Source organism: Oryctolagus cuniculus, chromosome 5, assembly GCF_964237555.1.
Source record: "Oryctolagus cuniculus chromosome 5, mOryCun1.1, whole genome shotgun sequence".
NCBI lineage: Eukaryota > Metazoa > Chordata > Mammalia > Lagomorpha > Leporidae > Oryctolagus > Oryctolagus cuniculus.
This window is the reverse complement of record NC_091436.1, coordinates 162,502,234-162,524,356: the sequence shown is the minus strand read 5'-3', so window position 1 is coordinate 162,524,356 and position 22,123 is coordinate 162,502,234. Positions and strand designations below refer to the sequence as shown.

At 41.7% G+C, this 22,123-nt stretch overlaps 1 protein-coding gene across 1 annotated transcript in view; it reads right to left on the bottom strand.

Annotated features, from left to right (window-relative positions):
* The window catches only part of BLOC1S5 (biogenesis of lysosomal organelles complex 1 subunit 5), a 53,227-nt gene that overhangs the window by 18,553 nt on the left and 12,551 nt on the right, over nt 1-22,123 (bottom strand). Inside the window, exon 3 of the mRNA XM_002714162.5 lies at nt 9,157-9,286. Within this exon, the coding sequence (XP_002714208.2) occupies nt 9,157-9,286 (130 nt within the window). The remainder of the gene's footprint in view (nt 1-9,156; nt 9,287-22,123) is intronic.

Here is a 22,123-nt window from a genome sequence, read left to right as displayed (position 1 = left end):
GGCCAGCACAGTTGAAGTAAAGTGAGGGGGGAAGAGACAGGAAATCAAATCCAGAGTGGGGGGCATCACGTAGACTCCCAGGCCATGATGAGGACTTTGGCTTTTAACATACGCACAGTAAGGAGAGTCTGAGTCCATGAGGGCACTTCAAAAGATTACTGGAAGTGGAAATTCAAAGGTACATTTATTTTGGTGCAAAACTTTTTTTGAAATCCATGTATATGAAGGGTTTTCAAAATGCTCATGAAAAAAGTGTAGTATGGAAAAACTATGTGTGGATCTCAAATTTTATTTTTGTACCAAAAATAATTCATCTTTTAATTCTGTTTTTGAGTATGCTCATAGCGATAACAAGAGCTGATTTACATAAAGGGTCACTCAGGTTCCTGTGAGAAGGCACTTGCAACTCAAATATGCTTTGACAAGAACTGTAGATGAGGGATCTTCCAACAACTCACAGAAAATGTGTCCAACAAAAAAACTGTGGCTTTCAAGATTTTTTGCACCAGAAGAAACTTATCTTTTAATTTCATTTTTTTCTACAAGCTTTTTGAAGCATCTTCATTTATGAAAGGCAAATAAGACACATAAAACATCCAAAGGGCCAGTGTTTGGCGCAGCAGGTTAAAGCTGCAGCCTGCCCTGCCGACATCCCACATGAGTGTGGTTTGAGTTGGGCTGTTGTGCTTCTGATCCAGCTTCCTGCTGATGCACCTTGGAAAAGCAGCAGAAAATGACCCCTGCCACCCACGTGGGAGACCGGAAGAGTTCCAGGCTCCTGGCTTCGGTCTGGCCCGGTGCTGGCCATTTTGCATCTGGGGAGTGAACCAGCAGATGCAAGATCTCTGTCTCTCCCTCTTTATGTATAAACTCTGCCTTTCAAATAACTCAGTAAATCTAAAAAAAAAAAAAAAAAAAAAAAAAAGGCATATAAAGTTTCCATTCAGAAAGAAAATCTAACAAAATTTCTTATAGGTGCTTTGCAACACAAAATAACATGATTTAAAACATGGGATGATAAGATACAGAATGAAATGAAAAATGAGGTTACAAAACTAAAGAAACAAATCGAAATGTACCATCATTACGAATCTAATAAATAAATCAGAAATAGTAGGACTAAAAACAGCATTAAACAACTAGGATAATTACAGCTGCAGAACAATGCAGCTGAGTCCTGATGACGTTAAAGTCACAAGTAAGGGGTGGGGAAGGCAGGGGAAGGCAGGCAGGAGGGGATGATCAAAGTCCTAGCCCGGCCGTCTCTCATGGCAAGGCATTAACTAATACTAGGAACAAATGAAATATCATATAAACAAACAGTAGCAATAGGACTAACTTCTAAACTTGCTCTAATTATTTTTCTTAGAATGACCTTTCAGGGGCATTGTGGCACAGAAGGTTAAGCGGCTGCCTGTGACGCCACTAGTTTCCTCTGTTGGAGCCCGGGTCCAAGTCTCATTGCTCCACTTCCAATCCAGTTCCCTGCTAATGCACCTGGACAGCCCAAGTATCTGGGCCCCTGCAACCACATGGGAGACCAGGATGGAGTGCCAAGCTCCTGGGTTCAGCCTGGCCCAGTATCAGCAGTTGTGTCCATCTGTGGAGTGACCCAGAAGGTGGAAGATCTTTCATTTTCTTTAACGATTTTATTTATTTATTTATTTGAGAGGCAGAGTTAGACAGAGAGAGGGAGAGACAGGGAGAAAGGTTTTCCAACTGCTGGGTCACTCCTCAAATGGCCGCAATGGCTAGAGCTGGGCTGATCCCAAACCAGGAACCAGGAGCCTCACTCCCCTAGGTCTCTCATGTGGATGCAGGGATCCAAGCACTTGGATTCTCCTCCACTGCCTTCCCAGGCCACAGCTGGATCAGAAGAGCAGTCGGGACTAGAACTGGTGCCCACATAGGATGCTGGCATCGCAGGGAGAGGCTTAGCCTACTGTGCCACCGCGCTAGCCCCAGAAGATCTTTCAATCTTTCCTTCTTTGTCACTATGCCTTTCAAATAAATAAAAGTAAAGATCTTAAAAATAATTTTTAGTAACTACTATATCATACATTAAAAAAAAAACCTGTGGCTTAAGGTATTATCTATTGTTTTACTTAAAATTTTGTCCTATTAAATTCAAATAAAATTAAAAATACTTTGACTTAAATCGTATCACCTGATTTTTATCAACTTTCTCTCTCCTTGTCATCCCTTTTCCTCCATCCTCTGCTTCCTTGATCTACTCTTTCAGCTATGGTGTCTCTATCCTTCCTTCTATCTGGATATACACAAGCATTTTGCTTGCTGACTTTCTAGAGGGTCCAAGAGTAATATCTGATATGAGCGTGTTTTGAGAAAGCGCCAGAGCTTTAGCAGAAAAATGCCCAGGAGAGCTTTACCGAGGAACCTCTGCCCACTATGAAACACCCAGCTTCTGCTCCCTCCTCTCACACTGGCAATTTTTTAATGGAAAATCATTAGGCATCTTACAGTTCTGATTTGGTTTCTTCTGATTCTTTTGATTTCCTATTCTTAAAAAATCTTTAAAGGAAACTCATTTTTCTTCAGTTAATAATAGAAAAAAGCCTTGCACTGACCTGATTAAATTCCCAGGACCCTGTTCTTCAGGGACGGACTAAATGGCTGATATTATCACTTACAGAAGGGATGGAGCTTACGTTGAGAAATAAAGTCACAGACAGAGGCAGAGAAGAGGAGAGCAGTCTTTCGTCTGCTGGCTCACTCCCCAAATGGTCGCAATGGCCAGAGCTGAGCCAATCCGAAGCCAGGAGCCAGGAGCTTCTTCCAGGCTTCCCATGTGGGTGCAGGGGTCCAAGGACTCGGGCCACCCTCTGCTGCTCTCCCAGGCACACTAGCAGAGAGCTGGAGCCAGTACTAGAACTGGCGCCCATCTAGGATGCTGGCACTGCAGGCCAGGGCTTTAACCCACTGTGCCACAGCACCAGCCCCCTAAAAGTTTATATCTTTTAATGCCATTTTTCAACGAACTTTTTTAAGCCCTCTTATAGCTGGAGCCTACTTAAAGAAGCTTTTCCTGCTTCTAGGGAAATAGCTCCAAAAGCCACTGCCTGGTTTCTAAAGCTAACAGTGAGACGCAAAGTATCCCACAGATATTAGTACCCTAATTATTAACTTTGCATTTTGTAGCTCTAATTCTTCCATTCAAGAAAATACAATTATGTTCTGGATTCCAAATTCCCATTAATACCTTTTTATTTCACTGGGAAGAGTATACTTTTAAGAGGCTTATCTCCATATCAGAAATAACTTTAGTTCAAGTATGAAACAAGTCAAAATAATTGAGTTTTACTTTATTTATCTTTAAATAATCAAGATGGAAAAAAGAACAGACACATCTCAAATGCTTGTAAATAAACACTTTAAAATTTTTATAAAATATTGGCCAGCGCCATGGCTCACTAGGCAAATCCTCTGCCTTGCGGCGCCAGCACACCAGGTTCTAGTCCCGGTCGGGGCGCCGGATTCTGTCCCGGTTGCCCCTCTTCCAGGCCAGCTCTCTGCTGTGGCCAGGGAGTGCAGTGGAGGATTGCCCAAGTGCTTGGGCCCTGCACCCCATGGGAGACCAGGAGAAGCACCTGGCTCCTGCCATCGGATCAGCGTGGTGCGCTGGCCGCAGCGCACTGGCCGCGGCGGCCATTGGAGGGTGAACCAACGGCAAAAGGAAGACCTTTCCTTCTGTCTCTCTCTCACACTGTCCACTCTGCCTGTCAAAAAAAAATTTTTATAAAATATTTATTATTTGAAAGGCAGAATTTCAGAGAGAGAGAGAGATCTTCCATCTGCTGTCTCACTCCCCATTCCTTGTTAATAATTGAGGTTTTCTTTTTTTAAGCCTAGCACCCAGAAAGTTAAGGGTATAGCATTATGAGTGAAGAAAGGCATATTTATAGTAAAACACAAACATCTACTGTCAATGTGGAAAAAGGAAGGGATGTCCAAGGACAGGAAGCACACGATCTCCTAACAGACATGATCAGCAAAGATCTTCACCAGAACACACTGCAGTCAAATTCCCCACAGTAAAACATAAAGAAAAGATTGCAAAATGTGCACGAAAGAAACCCCAGATTACTTTCAGAGGACCTCCAATTAGACTCACAGCTGACTTCTCATCAGAAACCCTAGGCTAAGAGAGAATGGAGAGATATAGTGCAAGTCTTAAGAGAAAAAAAACAGTCATCCCAGAATATTATATGCTGCAAAGCTCAAATTTATGAAGGAAGGTGAAATAAAGACCTTCCATAACAAACAGAAATTAAAAGAATTTGTCACTACTCATCCAGCCTTACAAAAGATGCTTAAAGATATGCTAAACACAGAAAGATGGCCATCATTATGAAAGAAAGTGAAGGTAGAAAATACCCCAGTAAAAGTACAGAAGTATGCCAACAGGAAGTAAACAACAAGAATATGTGTGGAAAATGGCAGGGCCAAGTCATTACTTATTATTTATCAAAAGTCACCTTGAATGTAAATGGCCTCAACTTTTCAGTTAAAAGAAAGGCCGAATGGATTAAAAAATAAGATCCATCTATTTGCTGCCTACGAGAAACACATTTCACACAGATACACACAGACTAAAGAGAAAGGATGGAAAAGGTATTCCATGCTAACAGAAAGCAAAAAAGGGCAGGTGTTGCCACCTTGATATCAGACAAAATACACCTTAACACAAAAACTGTTAAAAGAGACAAAGAAGGGCACTACGTAATGATTAAGGGACCAATTCAAGAATCTCTAGAACATATTCTAACTCATGGAGACTGAACAACATGTTCCTGAATGAACAAGGGGTCTTTGAAGAAATCAAAAGCAAAATAAAAAAGTTCTGGAAATAAATGAAGATGACAATACAACATATCAAAACTTATGGGATACAGCAAAATCAGTGTTAAGAGGAAAGTTTATAGCAATTGGTACCTATATCAAGATATTGTAAAGGCCCCAAATAAATAAGCCATCAATGCATCTCAAGGACCTAGATAAACAACATCAAACCAAACCCAAAACTAGTAGGAGAAAAGAATTAACTAAACTTAGAAAATAGGGGCCAGCACTGTACAGGCCTGCAGTGCCGGCATCCCATATGAATGCTGGTTTCAATCCTGGCTGTTCCACTTCTGATACAGCACTGTGCTAATGGCCTGGGAAAGCAGTAAAAGATGGCCCAAGTCTTTGGGGCCCTGCACCTGCATGGGAGACTCAGAAGAAGCTCCTGGCTCCTGGCTTTGGATCCATGCAGCTCTGGCCATTGTGACAAAATTTGGGAGTGAACCAGCAGATGGAAGACCTCTTTCTCTCTCTGCCTCTCCTTTTCTGTGTAACTCTGACTTTCAAATAAATAAATAAATCTTAAATAGAAAAATAAAATTAGAGAATAAATAAAACAAAAAATAGAAAAATTAGCAAAAGGAAAAGCTGGTTCTTTGAAAAAAATAAACAAAATTGATACATCATTGGCCAGCTAACCAAAAAAAGGAGAGAGAAGATCCAGATCAGTAAAATTAGAGATGAAAAAGGAAATGTAACAAAAGACACCACAGAAATAAAAAGAATCATCAGAAATTACTATGAAGAGCTGTATGCCAACAAATTAGAAAACCTGGAAGAAATACATTCCTGGAAACATACAACCTAACTAAATTGAACCATGAAAATACTGAAAACTAAATAGACCCATAACCAAGACAGAAATTGTATCAGTAATAAAGACTCTCCCAACAAAGAAAAGCCCAGGACCAGATGGCTTCACTGCTGAATTCTACGAGACACTTAAAGAAGAACTAACTGAATTCTTCTCAAGCTATTGAAAACAACTGAAAGGGAGGGAATCCTCCCAAATTCCTTCTACAAAGCCAGCATCACCTTAATTCCTAAACCTGAAAAAGATGCAGCAGAGAGAGAATTACAGACCAATTTCCCTGATGAACATAGATGCAAAAATCCTCAGCAAAAACTAGTAAACCGAATCCAACAACACATCAGGAAGATCATTCACCTGCAGCAAGTGGAATTTATCCGAGGTATGCAGGGATGGTTCAACATTCACAAGTCAATCAATGTGATACACATTAACAAACTGAAGAACAAAATCATATGATTATCTCAATAGATGCAGAGAAAGCATTTGATAAAATACAACACCCTTTCATGATGAAAACCTCTAAGCAAATTGGGTATAGATGGAACATTCTTCAACACAATCAAGGCAACTTATGACAAATCCACTGCCAGCATCCTATTGAGTTGGGAAAAGTTGAAAGCACTCCCATTGAGATCCAGAACCAGACAAGGGTGCCCATTCTCACCACTGCTATTCAAAATAATCCTAGAAGTTTTAGCTAGAGCCATTAGGCAAGAAAAAGTAATCAAAGGGATACAAACCAAGAAGGAAGAAGTCAAACTATACCTCTTTGCAAAGTCCAAAAGACTCCACTAAGAGACTACTGGAAGAGTTTGGGAAAGTGGCAGGATATAAAGTCATTACACAAAAATCAACAGCCTTTGTATACACAGACAATGCCATGACTGAGAAAGAACTCCTAAGATCAATCTCATTCAAATAGCTACCAATAAATAAATAAATAAATAAATAAATAAATAAAAACCAAGGATGTCAAAGATCTCCATGATGAGAATTACAAAACATTAAAGAAAAAATAGAAGATGAAAAAAATAGAGAAATCTTCCATGTTCATGGATTGGAAGAATCAATATCATCAAAATGTTCATACTACCGAAAGCGATTTACAGATTCAATGCAATATCAATCAAAATACCAAGGACATTCTTCTCAGATATAGTAAAAATGATGCTGAAGTTCATACGGAAACACAGGAGACCCCAAAAAGCTAAAGAAGTCTTATACAACAAAAACAAAGCCCAAGGCATCACAATACCAGATTTCAAACACATTGCAGGGCAGTTATCATCAAAACAGCTTGGTACTGGAACAAAAACAGCTGGACAGATCAATGGAACAGAATAGTAACACCTGAAATCAACCCACACATCTACAATCAACTTATTTTTGACAAAGGAGCTAAAATCAATCCCTGGATCAAGGATAGTCTCTTCACCACACGGTACTGGGAAAACTGGATCTCCACCTGCAGAAGTATGAAGATGCCCACCTTACACCTTACACAAAAATCCATTAAAGGGCTGGTGCTATGACACAGCAGGTAAAGCAGCCACCTGCAGTGCCAGCATCCCATATTGGTACCAGTTTGAGTCCCAGCTACTCTACTTCCAATCCAATTCTCTGCTATGGCCTGGGAAAGCAGTAGAAGATGTCCCAAGTCCTTGGGACCCTGTACCCACATGGGAGAACAGGAAGAAGCTCCTAGCTCCTGGCTTCCAATTGGCTCAGCTCCAGCCATTGTGGCCATTTGGAGAATGAACCAGTGGATGCATTATCTCTCTCTCTCTCTCTGCCTCTCTTCATCTCTGCCTCTCTGTAACTTTCAAATAAATCTTTTTTTAAAAAATCCACTCAAAATAGATTAAAGACCTAAATCTAGAACCTGATAACCATCAAATTATTAGAGAACAATGGAGAAACCCTGCAAAACATTGGCATAGGCAAAGATTTCTTGGAAAAGACCCCTGAGGCACAAGCAATCTAAGCCAAAATTGATAAATGGCATTACATCAAACTGGGAAGCTTCTGCACTGCAAAAGAAACACTCAGCAAAGTCAAGAGGCAACTGACAGAATGGTAGAAATTACCTGCAAACTATGCAAATGATAATGGAGTAATACCAGAATATATAGAGACCAAGAAACTCAACAACAATAAAACATACAACCCAAATAAGAAATGGGCAAAGGACTTAAACAGTTATTTTTCAAAAGACAAAATCCAAATGGCCAACAGACATAAAACTCATGAAAAAATGCTCAGGATCACTAGTCATCAGGGAAATGCAAATCAAAACCACAGTGAGGTTTCACCTTATCCCCATAGAATGGCTTTCATATAGAAATCAACAAACAACAAACGCTGGTGAGGATGTGGGGGGAAAAGGTACACCAATCCACTGTTGGAGGGAATGCAAACTGGTAAAACCACTATGGAATTCAGTTTGAAGATATCTCAGAAATCTGAATATAGACCTACCATATGACCCAGCCATCCCACTCCTGGCAATTTACCCAAGGGAAATGAAATCAGCAAAAAAGAGTTATCTGCACACCCATGTTTATTTCAGCTCAATTCACAATAGCTAAGACATAGAATCAACCTAAATGCTTGTCAACTGAAGACTGGATAAAGAAATTTTGAGATATATACTCTACGAATACTACACAGCAGTAAAAAAAATGAAATCTGGACATTTGCAACAAAATGGATGAATCTGGAAAACATCATACTTAGTGAAATAAGACAGTCCCAAAAGGAAAATATCATATGTTCTCCCTGATCTGTGGTAACTAATAGAGCACCTAAAAGGCAATCTATAGAAGTGATATTGACACTTTGAGATGAGATGATTTTGAACAGCCCTTGTCTTGACTGTTGAGGAACAGATTTTTATTTTACATACTATTTGTTGAACTTATTATAGAGTTAATCTTATGTGTATTAAGTTAACTCAAAATAGATCTTAGTAAAAAAAATAAGAATGGGAATTGGAGGAGGAGGAGGAAGAAGGGTGGGAGTGTGGGTATGGTGGGAAGAATCACTATGTTCCTAAAGTTGTATTTATGAAATGTATGAAGTTTGTATACCTTAAATAAAAGGTTTCTGGAAAAAAAAAATCAGGAGCTTACATAAATGGAACATTCCAGATTGGAATATGCATTTATCTTCTCCAAGTAAAAAATGCTTTGAAGAGAGGAATAAAATCTTCCATTCAACAACAACATATTTCAAGTTTCTCAAAATTAAAAGATGGCATTGTGCACTCAGCACACAGCTCACTTTGGGGATTAACACTCCATCAACGGTGGCACATCAATCACCAGATGACCACTCTCCCATGATCGAGCTTCCCACCATATGCCCCAGTTAAGAATTCTCTCTCTCTCCATCTCACACCATACGATGCAAGGAAATATATTTTGGCATAGTATTCACTTGAAATGAAAAGCAGTATAAAGAAGAAACTGTGGGCTTACATCTCTGGAGGACTTGCTGTAAGTTGTCCTGCATAGTTTCTCTACATTTGGGGAGTGTGTGTTCATTTGTTTCGTGGATCATATTCTTCAGATTTTCAAGAACTCGCATTTCTCGAAGACCGCGTTTTTCCTATTAAAAGAAAATAAATGACTGGTAAATATTGTGTGTTAAGTCTTAACTTTCTGGGATTTCCACCCAGGGTTTGCTTGTTATGTTATTACTTATTACTGAAATTCACATGACCTTCTTCTAATTATTTCATAATAAAGGAGGGCACATGTGGAGGCATTTTCTTTTACTATGAAATGCTCCAAAAGTTGCAATGTGAGTAGCATTTTTATAGCAATATTTAAAAATGGGCAAAATAAATACTAAACCAGGTCTAGATTGCCACACCTTTCATTACAAATAAATCGGGTATTTTTGAACTGATTTTAAATTTCATTTTGTCATTCTTATCACCATGTAATTTCTATTACTGTATACTATATTTTTATCTTATTCCTTTTTCTCCTCAAAATAAAAATGGTGGTAAAAGTAATTATATGTAGATACTTCCCCATACAGAAAAGAATACTGAAGGCCTGAGGTTGCTAACCTCAGAGAGGCCTGCTGGCGGGGCAGACCCTGCCAAGGCACTGGGATAAAGTTTCCCACATTAAATTCTAGAAGGGTTTATAGAACAGTGTGCTTCATGCTGAACAGTTCTTTGCTTTGGGGAGTCTGAACCTTTTTTATTTTTTAAAGATTTTATTTTATTTATTTCAGAGTTACAGAGTGAGGTAGAAAACAGAGAAAGAGGTCTTTCATCTGCTGGTTCACTCCCCAGATGGCTGCAACTGCCAGAGCTGCGCCAATCTGAAGCCAGGAGTTTCTTCCGGGTCTCCCGCGGAGGTGCAGGGACTCAAGGGCTTAGGCCATCTTCTACTGCTTTCCCAGGCCAAAGCAGAGAGCTGGATCCAAAGAGGAGCAGCCGGGACTAGAACCGGCGCCCATATGGGATGCCGATGCTTCAGGCCAGGGCTTTAACCCGCTGCGCCGGCCCCGGAGTCTGGATTCTTAACACAAGTTAGGGAGAGGATGGCTGACTGACCAGCCCCCAGTAAAAAAACTTGGGATCCTTGGGTTCAGCACACTTCCTTGATAAGTCAAGTGCATCCAGGGTGACTCCACCAAGCTACTGCTTGGTCTCCTTCAGACTTCTCTCCAAGAGCCTCTCTGCTTGGCTGACTTCGCCTGCATCCTTGTTATGATCACGATCATAGGCTGAGTCTTCTGAGTTCTTCCAGCAAATCACTGAAACCTGGGAGGTGGTCCCGGGGACCCCGACACGACTTCTAGACTCACCATCCTGCTGCCTAATATGAGGGTGGGCTGGACTTAATGACTTTCTCCTAAAGAAAAACATCAACTTTACAGTGGGGAAACCTAGCGAACGTGACCTCAAGCTAGCAAGGCAGGCTCACATCACCAGCGGTGTCATGCCAACAAGCAAATACTCCCTGCCACTAAGGCTCCTTGACTGCTGTGACAGTCTCTCCCAAGCCCCTAAACCCAATCGAATCGTGAGAGAAACATGAGACAAATCCAGCCTAGGGACAGGACATCTGGCCAGGACTCAAGACTATCAAGGCCGTGAAAATCAAACACAGACCAAAGACGACTAGGCATACGTGATAATTAAATGCAACGTGATGCCCTGGATTAGATCCTGGAACAGAAACAGGACTGTAATGGAAAAACTGGTGAAATCCAAATAAAGTCTGGTGTTCTATTTCTAGTAATGTACCAATGTCAGTTTCTTAGTAATTACAAACGTGCCATGGTTATACAAGACAATAATGCAAGAAACTGGGGGAGGATTATATGGGAACTCTCTGTACTATCTTTGCAATTATTTTGCAAATCTAAAATTAATATAAAACAATAAGCTCATTAAAAAAATAAGGGTGTTAAACTAGATTGTGAGACAATAATAAATTAGTCATATTACTGGAGGGTGTGAGTCATTCTTCTGGAGAAATTGTAGCCATTTTCTTACTTTTTGTGATTTTTTTCCATCACAAAATTAAAATTAAAAATTACAAACTCATACACAAGTTGGGAGAGAATAATAAAATGAACTGTCAAGTACTCATCACCAAACTTCAATAATTTTCAAGTCATGACTGATCTGTTCCCTCTGTGATACTTCATACATCTCCCTAAATTATTTTGGAGCAAAACCTGGGTAAGTATATTATTTCAACTGCAAGTATTTCAATATATGTCTGTAAAAGACAAAGACTTTGTTTAAAAAAAAAAAAAAAAGATGCCCAACACATCAATAATTCTTCAACATCATCAAATATCAGTGTAGTGTTCACATTCCCTCAAATGTCTTATCAATGTTCTTTTCACTCTCGAGTTTACTGGAAACAAAATCTAAGATTCGTAAATTCGAATTGGTTAATATGCTTCTTAAATTCTGTTTAATCTGTCACTTTTTCTACCTTTGTACTTTGTTGGAAAAAGCAGGTCATTTGTTCTGCACAGTTTTCCCAGAGTCTTATTTTAATGAATGGATCCCCATGGTGTAATTTAACATATTCCTTTGTCTCTTTTCTTTCCTGTAAATCAGTAGGTAGTTAGAACTAAAGGCTTGATCAGATCCACAGTTTCGTTTTTGGTCTGCAAGTTTGCAGGAGTGGGTTGTGTACTCTCAGCAGAAGGCCTATGGCAACCACCTTCATTTATTAGCAGGAATACTGCTGTACGTAGAAAACTGTGCCTCACCAATGATTTGGTTACTCTGAAGACAGTTCACGTACAAAAGGCAAAATCAAACAGTGGTTACTTCCCCTTACTTAGCAGTTCTAAAAAACTAGCTGGGTCTCTAGCATAGTTTAAGGGAAATCACCCAGAGCTTTTGTTTGTACACAGCCCTGACTCCGAGACTGAAGCATATTGGAAGCTTTTCATCCCATTACAGCATTCCTTCTCATGGATACTCAAGACTGCCCCAGCTTTGTCCCAGGATACAACACTCTCTGATAGCCTCTTTGCTTTCTAGTAGGACCTGACACTCCAGATTGGTCCTGCATAGCTCCTGCACCAGGCGTGGAGGCAGCACGTCTGTAACACCACTGCGATTCAGAGATGAACTTAGAGGCTCAGCACCAGGACTGCTCTTCAGTGGACAAGATTAGGAAACACGCATTTTAAAAAAAAAAAAAAAAAAGATGTATCTATTTGAAAGGCAGTTACACACACACACACACACACACACAGAGCGAGCGAGAGAGCGAGAGAGAATCTTCCATCTGCTGGTTCACCCCTTCCAAATGGCCACTGACAGAGCTGCACCAGGCCAAAGTCAGGAGACAGAAACTCCATCTGGGTCTCCCACGTGGGTGGCAGGCAGGGGTCCAAAAACTTGGGCCATCTTCTGTTGCTTTCCCAGGCCCATGAGCAGGGAGCTGGACTGGAAGTAGAGCAGCCAGGACTAGAAACCACACTCGGATGCGCCCTGAAGCATGTATTTTTCTAAAAGATCCATCTTGCGCTCACACTGATAAGATTATAAAATTTTAATTACCTTCCTGTCTCCTTTCTTACCATTTCTCAAAATAACATAATCAACCTCATTTCCCATGCTGCCGATTCAATCAAACAATACCAATATTTTCATCAAAAAAACAGATTACAGAAAAGGTTGTGGTTTTTAATTTCTTATTTTGAAGGAATATCCCATTAGGAATATATAGTCAAGTCGCTGTGTTTAAAGTTACTTATGGGGTGAGCACTCAGCATGCGGGTTAAGATGCTGCCTGCACACCAGGGTTCAGCTCCTGGTGTGGATTCCTGCTGACGCAGACTCTGGGCGGCAGCAGTGGGTTCCTGCCACCCACTTGGGAGACCTCAACTGTGTCTCAGCTCCAGCTTTGGCCCCAGTACAGCTCTGGCCATGGTAGGCATTTGGGGAGTAAATCAGCAGAAGGGAGCTATCTCTCTCTTTGCCTGTCTCTTTTTCTTTTTCTCTGTCTCTCAAATAAATAAATAAATAAATAAATAAATAAATAAATAAGGTACTTAGAACGCTTTCTGAGTAGCAATGTCACCATACAGAAAACACGGGTCTCCTTGGGTGGATATTTGGCCTCGTTGGAGGCCCACATTCCAGCTCCAACTCTAGCTTCCTGCTAATGCGCAACCCTGGGAGAGAACAGACGATGGCCAGATACTTGGGTCCCTGACACGTACATGTCAGACCAGGACTCAGTTCCAGGACTCGGGTCCAGCCCTGGTTGCTGAAGACATAACGGAGTAAACCACTAGATCTAAGATCTCTGTCTCTCTTTGCCTTTCGAATGACAAAAATAAATCAAGTTTTTAAAAAATGTTTCAAAAAGAAACACAGGTTTGCTTCTTTGCATTTTACTTGATTTTTAGGGATTGCTCTTGAAATTTAATGTTATTTTAAATTATGTAAAATATCTACAAAACCATCTCTAAAACAAAGTATATTCTAAGAAGTCTATCCCTGGCCTTTTCATCAATTCTGTGACTTATTCTGTCTTTTTAAGTTTTTAATTCTGTACTGGAGAGGCAGACAGAAAAGCACTCTCATATTAGTTCACTTTCCAAATGTTTACAACAGCCAGGGCTGGAGCTGAGCTGGCAACTCAATCCAGGTCTTCCACACATCACTTATTCATTAGGTAACTTTTTAAGAAGTTATCCAGGGGCCTGCACTGTGGCCTAGTGGGTAAAGCCACCGCCTGCAGTGCTGGCATTCCATATGGGCCCCGGTTGGAGTCCCAGTTGCTCCATTTCCAATCCAGCTCTCTGCTGTGGCCTGGGAAAGCAGTGGAAGATGACTCAAGTCCTAGGGCCCCTGCGCCGTCGTGCCTGGGTCTCTTCGCTTCGGATCAGCACAGCTCCGGTGGTTGAGACCAATTGGGGAGTGAACCAGAGGATGGAAGACCTCTCTCTCTCTCTCTCTCTGCCTATCCTTCTCTGTGTTAACTCCATCTTTCAAATAAATAAATAAACAACAAAAAAAGAAGTTATCCAATGGGGTCGCTGCGGCATAATGGGTAAAGCCACCGCTTGCAGTGCCGGCATCCCATTTGAGTGCCAGTTCGAGTCCTGGCTGCTCCACTTCTGATCCAGCTCTCTGTTATAGCCTGGGAAAGCAGTAGAAGATGGCCAATTCCAGGTCTCCCACACATCACTTACTCATTAGGTAACTTTTTAAGAAGTTATCCAGGGACCGGTGCTGTGGCATAGCGGATAAAGCCACCGCCTGCAGTGCTGGCATCCCATATGGGTGCCGGTTTGAGTCCCGGCTACTCCATTTCCAATCCAATGCTATGTTGTGGCCTGAGAAAGCAGAGGAAGACGGCTCAAGTCCTTGGGCCCCTACGCCCTCGTGGGAGACCTGGAAGCAGCTCCTGGCGCCTAGCCTCGGATCAGCACAGCTCCAGCAGTTGTGGCCAATTGGAGAGTAAACCAGCAGATGGAAGACCTCTCTCTCTTTGATTCTCCTTTGCGCTCTCTGTGTAACTCTTTCATATAAATAAATCTTAAAAAAATAAAAACATACAAAGTTATCCAAATGCTAAGTATAAGGGCATACATCTATATACAGTTGCAAAGGTATGCGTATATACAAACATGCATATAAAAATATATACAATAGAAATGTGTAAGTGTACATGAATGTATATATGCTTAATATCTTCTTTCTTAAGGAGAAACAAAGACTTTTTGTATATCACTCTGAGTCGAATTCATAAACACATGGTCACTTTTTTTTGGCGTACATACTGACATATACAGATGCCCCTCAACTTCATGACGTCCTGGATTAAACCTACTCTAAGTCACGTATGCTGTATGTCAAAACAGATGTAGGAGTGTGCATCTGGCAAGTGGCTAAGATGTTGCTTGGGGAAGCCTGCATCCCACGCTAGAGGTCTAGGTTGGAGTTCTGGATCCACCCCCAATTCCAGCTTCCTTCTAATGTGCACCCTGGGAGGCAGCAAGTGATAGCTCAAGTGACTGAACCCCTGCCATTCACATGAGAGACCAGGACTGAGTTCTTGGTCCTGGCTTCAGCCTGACCTAGCCCCAGCTGTTGCAGGCATCTGGGAGATGAAGCAGTGAATGGAAATCTCTTAGTGGCCTCGGTAAATAAATAAATATTTTATTTCTGCCTTTTTAAAGAAATAAATGTTTTAAAAAACAAAGGTAATGCACCTAACCTACCACATACCCTAGTTCAGCAACACAGTGTACCACAGGGGTCAGTGATTTCCTCCTGACTGACAGGCTGAGTGGAGATGTGCTCGCTGCCACTGCCCAGCGTCACCACAGAGGATAAGCACCATGGCACCAGGCTGGGAAGAGATCCAAATTCAGCACGCCAAGTAAGGCTTCCACTGAAGGTGTCTCCCTTCCGCATCATGGCAAAACCATAAAATTAGGTCAAGCCATGGTGAGTGAGAGAGCATATTCAGAGAAGTTGGCATTGCTGTTCTCATGGTTATGTTCACACTAATACTTTATAGACCACTGTACATAACACCTCCACTCTTGTCTATTGGTACAGTACTCTAAGGAACCTTGGAAATACGTCTGTCTTATTTCAGTAGTTTTCCCCCATACAACAGAATCTAAAGTAAATTAGTATCCTTTCACTTCCAGTCAATATTTATAAGGCAGCCAGTGAAATTATCCTATTTTTTATATACCCTCCCCATCTCCATTTTCTCATCTTCCCCGTCAGGGCACAGAGACATTGTAAGTCACTGTCTCCTTTGAACCACTATTTAGTCTTAGTTCTATAAATAAGTATGCTTTTAAAGCTTGCCAACTGTGGTTAGATAGAAGCGTCCCCAGTCATTGTGTTTATCTGACACACATTCTGTTGAATAACAGATTCCTTAGGCGACGCTCACTTGGAAATACACCCAGAGTCCTTCTGTGGTCCTAATAGTACATATGTGTTCCCCGTTTCTGAGGGTCAGTTTGGCTGGACATAAAACGCCCGGATGTTACTGCATCACCTTCTGGCCCAAGACACATCAAAGCGTTACCAGAATTTCTTACCCTTATAAAGCACACACCAAAGGACGCCCAAAGGATTTCTTTTTCCTTACAAAGTCTACAGATTTACTAGAAAATACCTCAGTGTTAGCTATTATTGGTTAATTTTCCCCGAACGTAGTTTGTCCTTCAATAAAATTTCCATAGTACTTTTATTTCATGAAATCTCCTTGAATCCGAGTTTCTGTCTTTGCTCTATTTGCTGCTTTGGTGTTTCCTGTATGAGCTCATCATCATGCAGATTTTGGCTCATCTGTACATACTGTCAATAACCACTCCTTTCTCTTGAACCCTTTATTTCTTTAGCCATAGCTTTTCAATCTTCAACTTGCCTATCTTCAATTTCATTAAGGACTATCCATTCTGTTCATTCATTTTTGTGTACTTTCTAGCTTGGTGTTCACTTCTGAAATAATTTTTTAAGTTTATTTTTCCTAAATTTTGACCTTACCTTTTGGTTTTCCTATTTCTACTTTAAGCAATCATTTCTAAGTTTTTCTAATTCTGATTTATATTGTTCTTTCCTCACTTCTATACTTTTTTTGTGCTCCTTAAGCCTATTTTTAAATCAGATTATGGTTTTTGTTTTTATTGTGGTCCTATCTGTCCTACTTTATTTCCTTGAGAGATTTTACTCTGTTTGCTACTCTCCAACTGTATGATATTTGACTTGTGCTCAATTTTAAGTGGAATTTGCTATCCTCTATTTTTAGAAGGAAGGGATGATCAGTAGCCTTTCTTATTTCAAAGCTGTAGAATTCTCTTTCTGCTTTTTCACAAAGTGCTCAATCTCCTACAGTTTCTCCACAGTGCAGGATCTTGGAAGAGTTTCAGACTCCCACACTGCTTCAACACCAACAGACTTTCCCCGGCCCCCGGCACACATGTGTAGGATGGGCCCAAGTCCCCTCTGTTTGGCTGCTGTCCTCTGAATGGCTCACCAAGCTTTCCAAACAACTCCATGGGAATTTGGGGTCTGCTAGCATTCAAACCCTTCTCAAGTTGCTTGGCCCTCCCTCTACTTCCTCCAGCAATTTCTGACAGAAGCCCTTTAGCTACTGGTGACTTGGCCGTTTGGTATTGTGGGGATTCTTCTCATGTGGTTTTATTGTAACGTTGCTTGGTTTTGCTATCCTGGATGCTCTGTCTATTCTTATAAACAGATTCAAGAAGAAAAAATAAAACAAAAAATTATTCCACTGCTGTTGCCATCTTCTCCAGGTGGTACTGTAATTTGCAAGAATCCAGAGGAGGGGGAAATATTTCACTCCTCATGGTAGACTAATTTCTTGACATATCTGCACAGGTACAGTCTCTCAAGTCAAATGCAAAGACAACTAACAACAGACAGGAGTTCTGCAGCTCCAGTCAGAGGATAATTTCTTGTTCTTGGGGTCTACGGACAAGTTCTGAGGTTCTAGGAGCCCTGAAACAGCAGTCAGATGTACACTCTCCATGCATTTTCCTAGGGGAACAACAAATTCTCAAGATAGACCAGGACCTACTAAAATGCAGAACGACTTATTTAAGGGGCTATTTATTGTAGCAGGCAAACTGGTCGTCACACATTGTTAGGAGAATGAGTAACCACACTTCTCATTGGCTCATTAATTATAATAATGAAACAATAAATAGGTACTGTAATAGTGTTACACAAGAAAGGATATTAGAAGAAGACTTCTCTTTTGTCTTTCCTACTTAAAAGGCAGAGTGACTGAGACAAAGGAGAAAGAAACACACACACACACACACAGATACTGATCAGCTGGGCCAGGCCAAAGAGTCCTTCAGGTCTCCCATATGTGGGACAGGGGTACACACACTTAAGCCATCATCTGCTGCCTCCCAGGATGCACTGGTAGGAAGCTGGATCAGAAACGGCAGTGACAGGTCTTGAACTGGCACTGCAATCGGGGAAGTAGGTGCTCCAAGCAGCGGCTTAACCCACTGCATCACAATACCCACCTATTATATTCTCTTAAACTTAACCCTAGTATACACTAGCTTGTAAGCTGATTTTTCTATGGACGCCTATTACAAAATAAGACTATAACATGTACTTGTCCACAGATGTACAGTTACTTGTAGTGTGAAAATTCTTAGAACAAAGTTTGACAGCAATCAAGTTTGGTTTCTGACATGTAACATTCCAGACAATTATTTACAGAGCCAACTTCTCTCGAGTGGAATTGGTGAGAGCTCATGCAATGTGCTTAAGGCAGTGACTGGCACTTAGCACTGGCAGTTAAGATGCCCATACCCCCACTGGAGCACCTGGGTTCAACCCCTGTCCACAGCTCCTGACGCCAGCTTCCTGCTAATGCAGGCCTTGGGAGGCAGCAGTATGGCTCACTGCCACCCACACGGAAGACTGGACTGAGTTCCAGAATCCCAGCTTCAGCCCCAATCAGAGGCCACTGTAGCCATCTGCGGAGTGAACCAGGAGACAGGAGCTCCTTATCACTGCCTCTTTGCCTCTCAAGCAGCAATGATTAATATTATTACATTCAGAGTTTATTAATAGTATTACTAGAGTTCCTGTAATGTTTATGCTAAAGATGTAATGTTTATGCTAAAGATGTAATTTGTAATGTAGTATTAGAAAAGAAATAGAGAGACTGACAATAAAATTTTATATCAATCACTCAAAATTAACAAGAGTTAAAATCATATCATGTATAAATATATTTATTACATGCGACACTGGATAGTTACTCTAATAACACAAGTTATTATCCTGATACTTAATAATTTGACAGGTTTTCTAGTAACCTAACTGAAAATGAAAGATCAAGATGTCAAGTGAAATTCTAGTTTGCTTCTGCAATTTAAGGAATTTTTTCTTGATCAATTTAAACTCAACACATTCCCTTTCAACTCCTATAATAACTGTACTTATTGCACAGTGGGTTTTTTTTTTTTTTTTTGCCTTTAACTAACATTTTCTCAATTTTTTCCCCTAACATCTATTTTTCTTTCTCGACACAAGCATCACCTCTATGAAACTTTTCCTCAGAGCTCTGCTGGGAACTGTATTTCTTGCTATCAACATCCAACATTTTACTTGGATCGGTTGAAGTATATGAAAAAAATAAAAACCTAGTTATTTTCCATCTGCTTTCCTTATTTATCTGAAAGTCAGAGTTAGAGACAGAGGGAGACAGAGACATGGAGACAGACACACACACACACACACAGCCAGCCAGAGAAGAGATCTTTCATCTGCTGGCCCACTCTCAAAATGGCAGTAATGTCGAGTGTTGGGCCAGGCCAAAGCCAGGAGCCTGGAACTCCATCCAGGTCTCCCATGTGGGTGGCAAGGGCACAAGTACTTGGGCTACCTACCACTTCCTTCCCAAGCACATCGGCAGGGAGCTGTACTGGAAGCAGAGCAGCCGAGACTTAACTGCTGCTCCTACGGGATGTCAGCCTTGCAGGAGGCAGCTTAACTTGCTTTGCCAAAAGGCCGGCCTCTGCTTTCCTTTCTGCTACATAAAATGCAGATGTAATGGCTGAAGCTCCAAAAGTTATCTTGTAGGCCAAAGGATAAAGATAACACCTGAAGATGGAGCTGGAGGGGTGGAAAAACTGACATTTTAGAACCACTGGGTTGGCCGGCGCCCTGGGTTCTAGTCCCAGTTGGGGTGCCAGATTCTGTCCCAGTTGCTCCTCTTCCAGTCCAGCTCTCTGCTGTGGCCTGGGAAGGCAGTGGAGGATGGCCCAGGTCCTTGGGCCCTGCATCCGCATGGGAGACCAGGAGGAAGCACCTGGCTCCTGGCTTCAGATTGGCACAGTGCGCTGGCCGTAGCGGCCACGTGGGGGGGGGGGGTGAACCAATGGAAAAAGGAAGACCTTTCTCTCTGTCTCTCTCTCTAACTCTGCCTGCCAAAACAAAACAAAACAAACAAACAAAAACCCAGTCTAGGACTGGGTCAGTCCTAGACTGTCTCACCGTGGACTCTGAGCACCGTTAAAGAAAAACAACACCTTGGAGTACGAAGACCAGAGAGACGCAGGGGCAGAAGAGCACCTGTGGGGCCCAACGTAAACAGGACAGTGTTTACAACGCAGTAACCAGGTCGCTGGCACATCCAGGCACAACAAACCACGGGAACTCCAGAGAATGCTGCTTCCAGCCCTGAGAACAGTTCCACCAGGACAGGAAATGGACGATTACTTCACTGACACCACTGTCCAGAGGAGGATGGACACCACTGTCCAGAGGAGGATGGCAGAGAGAAGAGCTAAACACTCTGATGCTTGCATCTGTGAGATTCCTGAAATGGGTAAGTGGCAGGCTGCAGAGATTACCCAACAAAAGACTGAAGTAAAACTTCCTTCTCTTCAAAGCAGAGAATAAGCACTTGTTAAACCACTATTTTTCAGGTATTAGTTATAGTAACCAAACACCTTCCTTCGTGATACTCCCAGGTGCTCACCACCTATTCCAAAAAGCACTGAAGGGAGTGTGCTACAAACCATGCAGAAACCTGCATCAGGCGACCCCCGCATGCGCACTTGGTGAACACTTGGTGACTAACAGGAAGGCTGGACAGGCGCTGGCACCATGGCCAAGGGCTTCCGTGGATACGCTCACACTGACAGGCACTACGAGTCCTCTACCTGGAAACTGAGTTGCTGCTGCAGCTCTTCTTTAAGTTCACTGGAACCAAGGGCAAGACTCTGTGTAAAGTTGGGAAGCCAGTCAGCTCTTCCTAAATGCCAGCAAGAGTTTAAAATGCGCTAACAGCATTTCAGTAACTTAAGTCACGCTGCCACCATGTGGCAGGCACTGACTCCTTTTTTACTATACTCATTTTATATTTTTATATTAGGATACTGTACTATTTCCAAAGCTAATAACAGTCTTCTTGTGTGTGCGTGTAAAGCATGATAAAAGTATTTCACAAAAGAAGTCCATATTCTAGTATTACAGTACCATTGAAATATGAGGTTTAGGGTAATAATGTATTTGTGGGTTATAAACATAGTACATTCATTTTAAAGACTAAACACTTAATGTGAATAACATTATGCTTAAAAAGATATCATAGTAAATGTTAACAGCAACACCTTAAGTCTATGGGTACGAGAAAGGTGTTTGGCAATAGATACCATATGAATGGTAAGGTGTTCATGAAGTGGCTGTAAATTCACAATCATCACGCACTGTTGGGAGCACTTTATGCATGTAGGGATACCCTTCATCCACCATCCTAAACCTCAGCACACAAAGCAAAGGTACCCCATGCTTCACCCCAGGTAGCCAGAGAGTATGTCTACATGAGGTTCAGAATCCTACTGAGCTTTCATTTTACTCCTTTTTAAATCAACTAAAATGTTTAACTTCATATGAAACTTACTTACAAAGAGAACATTTCATGGGTGATTATAAAAATAAATGGGAGTCGGTGCCGTGGCGTAGTGGGCTAAGCCTCCACCTGCAGCACTGGCATCCCGTATGGGCACTGGTTCATGTCCAGTTGCTCCTCTTCAGATCCAGCTCCCTGCTGACGGCCCTGGAAATCAGTAGATGATGGCCCAAGTCCTTAGGAAGGGGCACCCATGTGGGAGACCCGGAAGAAGCTCCTGGCTTCAGATCTGCTCAGCTCTGGCTGTTGTGGCCACCTGGGGAGTGAACCAGCAGATGGAAGACCTCTCTCTCTCTCCCTCTCACTGTCTGTAACTCTACCTCTCAAATAAATAAATAAAATCTTGAAGCCAGTGCTGTGGCGCAATGAGTAAAGTCGCCACCTGCAGTGCCGGCATCCCATATGGGCACTGGTTTGAGTACTGGCTGCTCCACTTCCAATCCAGCTCTCTGCTGTGGCCTGGGAAAGCAGGAGATGGCCCAAGTCCTGGAGACCTGGAAGA